This window comes from Micromys minutus (assembly GCF_963924665.1).
Source record: "Micromys minutus genome assembly, chromosome: 20".
Lineage (NCBI taxonomy): Eukaryota > Metazoa > Chordata > Mammalia > Rodentia > Muridae > Micromys > Micromys minutus.
In genome coordinates, this window is record NC_137955.1 from 19,061,710 (window position 1) to 19,075,904 (window position 14,195).

General features: G+C 35.2%; 1 protein-coding gene across 6 annotated transcripts in view; it reads left to right on the forward strand.

The window, feature by feature from the left end:
* Window positions 1-14,195, forward strand: part of HCN1 (hyperpolarization activated cyclic nucleotide gated potassium channel 1) — a gene marked incomplete at both ends in the record, with an annotated part of 345,716 nt that overhangs the window by 288,431 nt on the left and 43,090 nt on the right. For all 6 annotated transcript variants that reach the window (XM_080933839.1, XM_080933840.1, XM_080933841.1 and 3 more), the window contains one exon: window positions 11,113-11,353. In XM_080933839.1, the coding sequence (XP_080789965.1) occupies window positions 11,113-11,353 (241 nt within the window). The remainder of the gene's footprint in view (window positions 1-11,112; window positions 11,354-14,195) is intronic.

Genomic DNA, 14,195 nt, shown 5'->3' on the forward strand with positions numbered 1-14,195 from the left:
ACTTTGTGCACCTTGATTTCTGCACCATTCCTCACCACACAAGTAACTGATATTAACTATTCATTAGATAAATGAGTACGGGGAAATAACTATGGATTTTATATACCCAGCAGCTCATCTCAGAAAATCATTATCAGTGTAGCTGGAACATTTGCCTAGGAAGCAGTGGCACTTGAATGAGAGGGAACAGCAGGATTCAGCATGACAAGCTTTGTTCTTATACCTTATAATATCATTGTACACTGGACTATGGCCAATAGACATTTTCTCAGTGCTTACAGAAATGTTCTCTTGTCATTGAGTTTGCTCTATGTGCAATGTGTGCCCTGTAGCTCTGCTTTATATGTAGACACGTTGCACTTGAGTTCTCTGTGTATTCTGAGGGGTTGGCTGTTTCACAAAGAGGTAAGAAATATGGGGTGGGAGTGACTGTCATTGGAAAGTTATGTTATGGAAAGTACGTGAATAGTCCTGTGCTCACAATAACCTAGTGACATTCGTGGAATATATGTGGAAGATAGTATGTCTCTCCTTCACCAAATAAAGATGATGGTAACTGAGGCTTGATTAGTGAATCTACCACGATGGTGTAATATTTGTGGATGGGAGTACTATACTTTATAAAAAGGATATCAGAATCGTCTTGTTCATTCTGCTATATTATGCCTAAAAGATGTCTGTTTATAGATAAGAACACCCTAACCAGACACAAACAAACTGCTAGTACTTTAATCTTAGATTTCTCATCCATAAAAGCTTAGTAAGTAAATTTATACTGTTTTTAAGCCAGGTTGTTTCATGCTTCTTTCCACCCACAAAAGCTCAAAAGGACCAATATAATCACCATGACAGACTGTGCAGAGTATACCCAATGAATCATCTGCCAGATTCAGAACCACGTAATGACACATCAAGGGTAAAGGACACAGAGAAAGAGGTTCTTGTCGGTTCAGCACTGGCTAAAACTATCTGAACATTGAGCTTTACTGAACTTTCCAGTGTTCTGGGAATGAAGTGATTACAGATTTGCTTTAACCTCCCCCCTTTATTTTACTTTGATCTTGCATACTCTGGTAAAAGAAGAAATACAATTTTCTAAGAAAAATTCTTTAAGACGGTACCCAGAAGATTAGTCTCTTAAGTCTGAAAAGCTACACTGTGATGTATTCACCATCTCTCCTGACTATAATATCAGTGTTTTGTGGCTGTCAAAATTACCCACTTGCTAACTTGGGCATCTCTGACCTCTAGCACTTTACACTATCCTGGATGTCTAAACATAGCTAACATTCTTTGCTTTAGATCAGGGGTTCTCAACTTTTTTTTTTTAATGCTGGCAACTCTTTAATACAGTTTCTCATACTGTGGTGCCCCCTGACCTCAAAATTATTTTCTCATTACTTCATAACTGCAATTTTGCTACTGTTAGGCATGATCGAGTAAATATATGATGTATAGGATATCTGCTATGCAAGCCCTGTGAAAGGGTTGATCAAGCCCCCAAGGCACCAAGATCTGCAGATTGAAGCCTGGAGAAGTTATACAGAAGGCATACCACTTTTCAGTATCTGGTCCTCATACAGGTTTACTTGATCATGTGATGAACATTGACAGGAACTTCAGGAAAGCAGTGAATGTTTTTCTATCATAAAGTATAGTGGTTTCATCATGTTTGCCCACATGTAAACTGAATATACTACATGCTAGTAAGTAGACATCCATGAATGCCCACAGTACCTCAATAAATTATTTTTAACAATCAATCAATTGATAAATAAATATTTAATCCTTTGGTGACAGTTGTAAGTGTGCATGTTCTTCCCTTTCTATAAGAAATCGTGAATGAACATATACTTCAGATAGGCAGTTGAGCACCATGATTGACTGACTATACAGTATCACACCACTAAGCTAGGACTAATGAGAAGTATGACTCTAAGCTATTTCTTAAACCATTTGTCATTCTTGTCAGCATTTTAAATGCAAAAATTAATAATATTAACAACTAAGAATGGTGTGATTGAAACTAAGATGGCATAATATGTAAAAGATCAGGAACATGCCCAACACATAACAAACATTTTATAATATGTCTTAGTGGCATAGTTCAGTGCTGAGTAGCCTATCACTGGGACATAATAGCTTGTTTAGTACAGTAAAGACATGTGTGCAAAAATGTGTAACTACATGTAAAGTGCCCAAAAGATGATTTAAAGTATTCTTCAGAAGATGCCAAAGTAGGCCTATTGTATGTTCCATTTCTTTTGGAAGTTATTCAAACAATCTGCTAATAGTTCTTCCTTCATTCCAGCAGGCAGCTCTCTGGAGACAATGCCTCAAGCATCAAAACTTGACATTGAAATATGAAGATCATAAGATTGTTGTGTCTTTAATAAATGCCAGCAGTGTATTTAAAAATAAAATCTAATTAGAAAATGCAGTTAACTCTACCCCATGTGTATGAGTGCTTGATCAAGTGTAGATGAAGAAGAGGGTCTATTTTTAGCATGAACAGTATTATACTAAATCCATTGGAGAAGAATGGCAACCCTAAGAGTCAAGAAAGAGGTTAATGCCCTTCAAGCCAATCTCTAAAGTTCAGAACTGCTCTATTTTTAAACAGTGGAGTGTGAGGAGATGCAAGCTGAAAATAGGTACAGACCATGGGTCTCAGGAGATTTAAAACATCAGTATACTTCATTTTTACAGAACATGAAATGGGCTGAGAGTATCATCCTCTCCTCTGACCTTTAATTTGTAGAATTGATTTTTTAACTCAGGAAAGAAAAATTTGAGTGAGTACTTAGTGTAACTTTCAATAACTTTTAAATGTTTATACTTTAGTATTTTAAAATGTTTCCTAAATTTTATTTTGTCAAAAAAAACCCAAAACAAAACAAAAAACAAAATAGGCATTGCATCATAAAGTTATGCCTGACTCCCAACGTTATCATGAACTTATGTAACAGGCACAAGAGACAAATTCCAAAGTTATCATCTACTTATTTATATGATTAGATAAATCATATGTATGTGACATTTGAAGGGTCTAATTTTAAACAATATTAATAAAAAATTTACATCTTTTCTCTTTTAGCTTAAAATTTTTTGATTTTGTCATTGTTTGGGATGGAAAACCACTTGCATTGATTTTTTTTTAATATGTGCAAGATATTGACCAAGACTTGACTAGAAAGGCAAATAAAGAAAAACATGTTTCAGTCTCAAAGGAATGTCTCTATATGGAAAAGACAAAAACTAGAAGAATGAAAAAACATGAGAAGTTAAAAGCAAAAACCCATTAAGAGAAATTTAAAAGATGCAGGAAATCACCCATAGTTAATTGGTAGAACAAGGTTACACAGACAAAAATAGCTGATAAAAATAAGTGTGTTCACAGAGGCTGAGAGAACTCAGGGAAGGCCTCCGAGGAAAGCTCTACTCTGAGTGTGAAAGCAAATGTGGCATGTTACTAGATAAAACTGTAGAAGGTAAAGTGCAGGTAAAGAGAACATGGTAAAATAGAGATGTCTCTGCTAAATCAGGTTTCTATTTCAGTTTTTCCTTTATTAAAAATGAAAGAAACAACTTTATGAATAAAAAGCTTTTGTTCAGCAATTATTTCAGATAGAACAAGTTTGTAAAGGCAAATTAAAAATTTTTATAGTTATTAAACTATTTTTTTTCTGTTGAGGAAAGCCATGCCTTTCACCGTAAATAAAATACGATGAAATTATTGTTTATGATGTTACAAAAGATGACTAAATCATAAAACTCAACTTAAAAAGTAGTGAAGATGATTGAGACCAGATTTAAAAGTCATCCTGATAGCCAGCAGTCATCAGTATTTATTAACATAATTAGAACACTAAGATTTGAGATAAATGCATTTAAAAAGCATAACCTTATCTTAGTGTGTGACTTTATGTGGTTGTGTGTGTGTGTGGCTATTCCCAGGCTATGGTCTATTTGTGGAAACCAGAGATCAAGTTGCAAGAGGTTTTCATTTTGTTCCTTTATTTTGGTTCCCAGAGTCAGGTAGTAGTTTGTGGATGTGATATAGGTAACAGTTCTTGAAAACAAGTACCTGTGCTCACTCAGCCTTCTCTTTTGTCCTAGAGGAAATATTTTCACCAAGGTTCTCCACTGATCTAAATGCAAATTATTTGCTTTCAGTACTTTTATAACTGTGAACAGAGAATATTACACAAAAGAAATCTGTATTTTTAAAAGTAGTGACTCAAATACATATATAAAGTCTAAAACTTTCTATAAGATCATGGAAATAGTCAAGAATTCTCATTTTGTACATAGCTTCGGAAGATTGTCTTAGCATCTGTAGAATAAGATGATTGCCTTAGTGTCTTTTCTGTTGTAATGATAAAGTACCCAACAAATTCAACTTGAGTAAGGGTTTATTGTGGCTTCTAGCTTCAGGAGATATAGTTCTGCTACAAAGTAGCAGCCCAAGAATGTGCATGGGGGCAGGAGCCAGAGACTGGCTAGTGACAGGAAATCTGTACACAGCAAGTGGAGAGGGAATTAGAAATGGATTCCAGGACACAAAATATCAAAGCCTGACCCCCATAACCTATGTCTTCCAACAAGGCTCTACCAACTGCTGGTTACACAAATTTTGGAAATGGTAGAGCCAACTAGGGTCCAAGTATTCAATTATGTAAGCCTATGGGAGGCATCTTATATTCAAACTACTACAGGGGTGAATGTCATTTAGAAGTAGTACTGATGATGATAGTATTTAGTGAGGGCATCAGAGGTCGTTCTAATGACGAAGATAATTACATGTTAATAACGCTGATCTTCTAAACATAACTTTAGGGAAATATAGTATGTCAAGAGTTTGAGGAACTTTGTTTTTGCCATTACATCACCAAATAAATCATATTATTGCCACTATGAGATAGGATGTCAGTACATATGAATCTCTAGAAACTGTGAAGTGAGATGGAAAACTGACAGAGAACCATCAAAAGTTGCAAAGATCTGAGCTTACCAATGTGTTGATCAAATGTATATGTTGAAAATTAGATGGGCCAAGACTAGTTTAAGTGCAACACTGTGTCTTAGTTAGGGTTTCTACTGCTGTGGTAAAACACCAGGGCCAAAAAGCAATCTGATTCAGAAAGGATTTATTAGCACACATCATAAGTAATTGCATTGTAGTCCATCACCAAAGGAAGTCAGGACAGGAATGCCAGCAGGGCTGGAACCTGCAGGCAGAAACTAATAGGGATGCCATAAGACTGAGTGTTTCACTGGTCTTCTGTATATGCTGGATTCCCAAAGACATGGGCTTCAGTGAATGTTCTGGCAAAGTAAGTGCAAGCAGGCTAAGAACTACCAATGCCTTCCTTCTCCTGTTGTCTCCCGTTCTCCTGTCCAGGGCCCCAGCAGAAGATTCGACTCTGATTAAGGTTTGTCTTAAGATCTGGATTAAAGGTGTGTGTTGTTCTGGATCAAAACATATGTCATCCTACCTTAAGATCTGGATTAAAGGCATTTTGTCTTCCTGCCTCAATGTTCAGTTCACAAGTGTGCCCTCCATTTCTGGACTGTAGTTTATTCCAGATACAGTGGGGTTGCATCCAAGAACAGCCATCACACACTATGACATGAAACCTTTGAGATTCTTAGCGTTCTTTAATTTTGAGAATTTAAAAATTACTTCCCCTTCCCTAGTAATGCACAAGGCTTATGTACTTACAACCTTTATTTTAATTGTTCTAAATCACTTCACAGTAAAATTTGAACTTTAGAAATTACATGAGTGAAAAACAATACATGCCTCACACTGTTTAAATTAACGTGAGAGAAAATATGTTTTAAACTAATTGTAAGTAAGTGAGAACACGTTTGTGGGGCAGAAATCAGTAGTATCAAAGAGGAACGATTAATAGGGTACTGCGATTGTGTAATGTTATATTTAGTGACACCAATTACACTATCATTTCTCCCAAAACTGAAAACCTCACAAGGTCTCAATGCAGACTTATCCCATGTGTGTTCAGATTTGTTATCATTAGAGTTCTTGGAGCCTCCCTGTGCTAGGATCAATACTGCAGTATTGATGCAGAAAGGGCAACTCCATTCTTCAACTTACCAAACCTAACTTTCTTTGTTTTATAGGTGTCTATGACAAAATGTAAAAGGCTGAATGGCATAAGTGACAGAGGCATTTATGCACACTTCCAGAATCCGAAGAGTCAAAACTGAAACACTAGCCAGTTTCATCTTAGGATGCCTCATGTAGAGTTAACCCAATTTGACTTTGTTTTAACTCTATTACTTTTAAATGTATTTTCTCTTAGTGAATTTGTAATTGCCAGTGTATACATTTTATAGGCATACAGCTAAATCTATCACACGGCACAACACATATAACACCTTAAATCCTAGCTGATATAAATGATAATTCTCTTTGACTTACAGCTTGAAGTCTGTTCATCTGATAATTAATAGTATTGTTAGGCTTTGAGGCAGATGTTATTAGAAAAAACAGTAGAGTCCACATTATTTAAAAGCAATTGCCATCAAGATTTCTGGTATACTCATTATATTTAAATATGTAACTAATACAAAAGAGACCATTCATTATGATAAAGAATGGCATTGAGGGTCAGACATATGGTAATTTGGGTAATTGTCATAAAAGTATAGAAAAGGGAAACCAAATAAAAATGTGCATTATACCAGCAGTGGTTTTATTTTTTATTTTCCTTTTCTCCAGAAACAATAGTAAAGTGAGTTTGCTAATAAAAAATATTTAACTGGCTAGTCTCAATGCAATAAAAATCAAGAAAAATTAAAATTGGGAAACTGTACACCACTGATGGTCACTCCTCTTCTTGTAATCCTTTTAACCTGAATATTTAAATAGTAAAGAGAAATGTTTCTGGCACCAAGAGGAGGATAAGCCCTTGGTCATTTGAAGGCTCATTTTCTCAGTGTAGGAGTTCAATGTCTAGAGACACTTTCGAAACATTTCCAAAACAATAATGTGTCCTGTTTTGAGGTAAGTTTTTTATATATTTAATAAAATATTGTGTAGTTTAGGAGTCACACCATCAGAGTGTTAGTTGCCATTTCAAACCGTGGGGAAAGTTTTCTTTCAAAGTAAATGTCAATCTTTTATTTTAATGGTATGTAAATCACAACTCCCTTCCAACTCTATTCTGTCAATAAAGGAGTTTTATGTGTTATCCCTTGACGTTTGCAAAGCTATTTTTATTATTTATAATTAACTTATGTTGAACACATGCATACATAACTTCCTTCTTCAACCAGATTTAGGCTTCCTGGTACTCACTTATTTTAGAAAGCATACTTGACTATGAAAGTAGACTTTGAGTCATATCCCTTAAAGGCTTAGATTCAGGTTCTGTAAATCTGCATTGGAACCTAGTATGTTTTATAAAACTGTAACATGACATAGAGATGCTTTGATTCTCTTTTTAATTTTTAATATTTATTATAATTTATTTTTTCTCAAGTGTTTAAGTAATGATCTCATACATGTGACATCCTTAGAAGTAGGGCCACTTAAATTAACTTTGATTATCCATTTCAATATACTTATTTTTTATTCGTGGAGTTTTAGAATCTAATTTTTATTTAACATGAATCATACTAAAACCTGAAACAAATACCGTGTCACCAAAAAAAAAAAAAAAAAAAAAAAAAAAAAAGTTAATGACAGAGAGCAATATGAGACCTACAACGTATTTCTAGTTTCTTTCTTGTCAAGAAGGAAGGAATTCAGGATAAGACAAAGAAAAGAATTAAGAAGCTTTCTGACATGACAGTAAGACATAGCAAGAGAAAAGCATCAGAAGAATTTGGGGTGCATTCATAATGGCAAACATTTGCTACTTTTTCAGAGAACACAGATTCAGCTCCCAACACTCATTTGGAAGCCCCAATTGTCTGTAACCACTGTTTTAGAATTCCAACACTCTTTCTTGGTTTCTATGTGCTATTCTCATACATAGTGCACATATATACATGTAGCAAAAATGTTCATAGACACAAGATTATTTTATAATACTGTTCACTGTCCAGTAGAACTAGAATATGAGTTGTGTCTTTAAAGTTTCATTAATGATGAGAGGAAATATGAATTTCTATATACTTATACAAATGTAGCTTCAGAATGCAGCATGTATAAAATCATTATTAAAGTGTGAGTTTTTGTTTATTATAGTCTTTGGTACATAATCTGGAACAAGTTTGTTTTATAACACATCTTGTTTTCAATGTCAGATTTTCCTTAGAAGCAGCGTATATGTAGACTTCATATACTTCATAGATCAAAGAGTGTGTTTGCCTAAGATTGTCTAGATGTATTTTTCTCAATCTGACAAGTTATGAACTTTTCACTTAAATCGACTAAACTTCAGTAAGCTGAAAAGCCAATTTTCAGACATACTAGTCACACTTCAGTTACTCAGGAACTCCATATGACTGGTGGCCCCCATTGATAGACAACAAATTACAGAGTATTCTCTAAAAATTGGGTTCATTTTCTGAGTTTTAAGTAGTTTTTGTTAAATCATCTTTCTTATAGAGATGACCTACTTGGCTCATCTCTATTATTATGTTAATAATAGGATTGTTCACTGGGTTTTCAATTATAAGTAAATGAGAAAACATAGCATACTCAATAAGCCATGAAACAGTGGTGCTTACACATGCTTTGGTAGCAATCCCCTTGGATAAGTACTGAAAGTTACCATCCAGATCCATAAGTTCAAAACAGCATTGTCTCTAAGAGTGGGAGAAAAAAAATTTTAATTGTAATCAGAAACTAAACAAAATAACAAAGACAAGAGATATTTGGTTAACATTAGCCAAAACTAGTGATACAGAGTTAGCTCTGTAATGAACCGTATCTATGGTAACTTTAATTATTTCAGCTTGTACCGAAGGGTTAGCCTAAGGTATGCATCTGTACCAGTGTACAGCCTCCAGTGAACACTACTTAAACATGTTTCTATATTAATGAAAAGGTGAAGAAAAGTAGGAAGGAAAGAAAGAAAGTTGGAAGGAAGGAGGGAAAGAAAGAAAGACTAGAAGAATAGAGGCTTTAGTTAATGTAAGAAAACTTCTTTTCTTGTTAGGAAACAGTTAACATGTTGAGAATGCTTTTGTCTTACACTGTGGCAAACAAGTATCATGTACATATAAAAGTTTCAGAGTTGTAAATATCCTATAGGTATAACATAGGAAAATAACAAACAAAAAGACAACAGGTCTACACCATCAAAATGAGAGCATGTGCTGTGCAGAAAAATTCAGGATTTTCCATGAAAATGACAGAGTAATATTGTATGGGAAACTTAACATGAGATAATTTAAGAATAAGTACAAACTCCAAATACTATGCTTTTTGTTATCATTTAGAACTATTTTAAATTGAAATGAGGTTTTAATTTGTGCACAAATATATAAATTATAGATATTCATAGAATGTTTTATGCCTGTATCTAATGTGGACTCTTACAATCAAGGTACATGTATTAAGTTTCTTCAAACATTTGTCTTTTATGGCATCTATATTCATAATTAATAATCCTTGCTCTCAGAAACATAGGGTGGTTGTTTTGCTGTTGCTGTTGTTGCTGTTATCCTTGTTGCTGCTACTGTTGTTGTTGCTGTTGCTGTTGCTGCTGCTGTGGTTGTTCTTGCTGTAGCTGTTTTTGTTGTGGTTGTTGTTGTCATCTCTGGTGCAATAAGCCCAAAAGATTTTCTTTATGATATGTAACTTAGTGTCCTGAGCTTTTCCTATTCCTATCTCTCTCCTGGTTTCTATGCAATTAGCTATTTCAGATGCCACATCTGAGAAACCTCACCTGACGTGCTTCCTTCTGTTCTTACTTTACTTTTATCATAATGATCTCAGATAACATTGGTTCTCATAAAGGACAAGGAATTCATCCCCTTTTCTGACTGAGTAATGCCCTGCTGTGTGTGTCTTCCAAATTGCCTTTTCACAAGCTCTCGAAATTGTGACCTATGTCAAGATGACTTCACTAATTTTTTGAAATAATACCATGGAATCTTGTCTCTTAGACAATGGTTTTAAATGCACTAATCTAGATAAAACCCCCATGCCACTGTGTTCCCATTCACCTTTTTGGGGAGATGACTTTAGCTTTTATGCTTCATAAACAAGATTATCAATTCAACACGACCCTAGTTTTTTGGTAATCTTTCAGGAGAGGATGCTTGATGCTTCTTTTATAAAGAGTTGCCAAGCAATATCATAATGATACTATTACATCACCACTGCTTATGACAATACATGCAAAAGTGCAATTTCCTATATCCTCATTTCACCCAGGGTAACACAAACATTTCTAAACTGAGCTAAAATATGCAAAATGGAGCCAAACATGTAGGTCTTCTGGCTGTTTAGACACAAACACTGAGACAGGAAAATGAGATATCTTCTTTCCTATTCAGACTCCAGGGTGTGACTTGGAAATAGGGCTTGTTCTCACCAAGCAGAAATCAGATTTCAGCTTCGATCTTTCACTGATTGGCTTTTACAACACCCATTCTTCATTTCTTTTGCTCTAATGTGATTGATATGAGAAATATAAAATATAAACTGAGTACATCTGTCTTCTCCAACTTTCATAGTTCTTGCTGGTGGGGGTTTCGGGTAGGTTGCTCAACATCATGAAACAAAGGAAAAGTAACACTGCATTTGGTCTTTGTAGAACACTGAATATTTATAGAAAAGACATGAAAGGAAGGTTAAGATGCTACATTTAAGCTGTAATTTTAAACAAAAAATGATAAATTAAAGTAATAAAATTGATTTTATTGCTTAATTAGCATATTATTGGATGCTAGTTGGATTTATTTTTGATACTAAATGTGGGAGTAAATTTTAAAGAAATTTTAAAGACTAAAACAAAATTTAGTACATTGGTGACAAATTTACACTGGTGTTATGATTTACATATCATTTTACAAGTATAAATTAGCCATTATTCTGTATATACATGTTTTAAGTGTAAACTTATGCCTTTCTCAAAGCTATCACTGATACCCTCCTTCCTGTCTGCTCCCTCTTGCCACCTTTAGGAAATAGTCAACTTCAACTGCAGGAAACTAGTGGCTACCATGCCACTTTTTGCTAACGCTGATCCCAATTTCGTGACGGCCATGCTGAGCAAGCTGAGATTTGAGGTGTTCCAGCCTGGAGACTATATCATCCGAGAAGGCGCTGTGGGAAAGAAAATGTATTTCATCCAACACGGTGTTGCTGGTGTCATCACCAAGTCCAGTAAAGAAATGAAGCTGACAGATGGTTCTTACTTCGGAGGTTAGTAAATACATGGTGCAAGGTCGACTCTAAACACAAAAATCAAAAGTCCCTGAAATGTCTCTCCAGAGAACTTTGAAGGCATCACATATTTGGTGATGCCAGAGATGAGCTTTTATTTGAGGTCTGGCAGAAGCTGTATTTATATTTGAAGGTGTCATGTTCCATACAGGTGTGTGAATTAATGTATTAATGAGAGGAGAGTTCCAGCCAGTTTATGTGAAACTATAATATTGGCTGAAAACATACAAAAAGCACACATTTTTTCTTATCCAAAAGTCCCCAGAATATTGGATGATTCTTTCCCTGGCAGTTATAGAAGCTTCCTATATTGCTCTACCAAGCTATTGAGTTTCTGTTATTATTTTTGTATGTGCCTTTGTTTTAATATACCATTCACAGGAAGTAGCTTTCTTCCTTGACTTTTTCACAATTTGTGGCTGTAGAGAATAAAGCAGGAATGCCTAGAAGTCTGTGTTTAGATTTACTGCTAAAAGTTACCATTAGCATTGTTGCTCACATATAGTTGACCAAACTCAGGGCATCGCCTGTACTCGTAAGCATAAGAAAGATGCCCATTCTGTGTTCTTGCAGCAGCTTATGCTACTGGAAAGCCTTAATACTTGGTTTATTTATAACATGGATATTGGACAGTTCATGCTGATGAATATGTTCAGCACGGTGTGTGATTATAAAATGACTGGATGATACATAGTCTGAAAAACAAGTTAGAAATTTTAAAGCACATTATAATTAAAACTAGATTTGTGGGACCAGCAAGATGGCATAGCAGATAAAGGCATTTGTGGCCAATGGATGACCTGACTTAGATCTCTAAAGCCCACAGGGTGGAAGAAGAGAACTGATTCTACCAAGCTGCACCCTGACCAGCACACACGCACCTTTGCATGCATCCCCTCAAATAAATACAAAAGAATGACTGAAGTAAATGAGTGTAGAAATATGTTTGTGTTCCATTGACTATGTTAGGGTGGGTTCACCCTCGGGTGAATTTATCATACAGGGGAAGGTTACTGTGATGAGACACAAGACGGTGCCCATTATAAAAATAAATTTAACTATTGCATGACTTAGTAATGCCATGTCTTTGTTCCTAAGTGAGACACAGCTATAATTTTTGGTACTGTGGTGATTTGTATGACTTTCTAGATTACATTGAATATTAGCTTTTGATAATCATTTAGGGAAGTAAATTCATCTTGATACAAATCTTCCCGGTTCTTCCTTTCCCCATGGTTCATATTTCTTCCATAATGCAACATTATACTTAGTCAACAATGTTTTTATGTGCTATTGATAAAGCTTATGAGACTTTTTTCTCTAAATTTCATGAACTGAGCATTTTTGATATTCAGTCTTAGATCCTCTTGATACTTTCTTGCTGGCAAATTAGATTGTAGTAATGTGTTTTGTGAGGAGGAGCCTGATGATAAAGCCCCACTCCCCTCTGTGCATAAGATGCTCATGAAGCCCTAGCTGTGCAAATTACTCCTGTAGCTGTTTGACACAATTGGGTTATTCTAAACCGAACTTTATTCTCTCCCATTCCTTATTTATTAACATTTTATATCTGCATATGAAACACAGCCTAATTGCTTTATTTTAGGGCTCACTATGTCCAGCTGTTCCATTACATGGTACCTATGTACCCTGTAAAGTAAGGCTTCATTGGCTTGTTCATTACTCAGATTGCTCTGTATTTTTTTTTTTAGTTTGGATCTTTCTATATGTCCAAAGAGTCCTTCATTCACTTGGTGAATGCTAGTGTATTCACTTAAGATTTGTTACTAAGAATGTCCATGTTACTTTTCTAGCATTATACCCAACATTTCTTAGTTAAATAAAGAACTGTTGCACACATCTACTTGTGGATGAACACACACACACACACACACACACACATATGCATGCATGTGCACAAAGACAACACTATTCTGTAAATGTACATGGTTGTTTCTATAACCATCGGCATCTATATAAAGCTAAAATGAGTTCCTACCAGTCTTTTAAAATTTAATCCTTTACCATGTGGAGTTATCCTGTCCAATACCTATTGTATTTGTAACTCTTTATTTAATAGCTGAGATGTCCCTTGTAAATTTGTGTTCCATTAGGTACACATACATAATTACATTTACAAGCTAAGCACAGTTGCATGTATATATTTTGCCTTCATTCTTACAGGCTCCTTGAACTTCCAAAAGCACATGGGTAGCATCTATTTCTCCAGGCCTCTCAGTGAAACTGTGCCAAATAGTTGTAATATACTTACAGTTGTTTGTCACAGTCTGCATATCAACCAATATCTTAGCGTTTCTATTGCTGGGGTGAAACACCATGCTCAAAAGGCAAGTTGGGGAGGGAGGGATTTATTTGGCTGACACTCTATGGGAAGTTATATAGTATAGGAAGCTGAAGGCAGGAGCTGATGCAGAGGCCATGTAGGGGTGTTGCTTACTGGTTTTCTCTCCATGGCTTGTTCAGCATCTTTTCTTATAGAACCCAGGACCACCAGCCCAGGGTTGCCACTGCCCACAATGAACTGGGTCATCCCCATGCAATCACTGATTAAGAAAATGTCCTACAGTCTTGCCCACATCCCTGTATTATAAAGAAACATTTTTCAATCAAATGACTGTCACAGGACTGTAGTTTGTGTCAAGTTGGCATAAATCTACTTAATATACCTAGTAATGCTCTGACCTCATATATTGCTTCTCAGTTTACATACAATAAAACTGGGTTAAAGAATTCCATATGGTTTACCAATTATTGTTCTGTATACACCGTAGTATTAATGTCATATCTCATTACTTTAGGA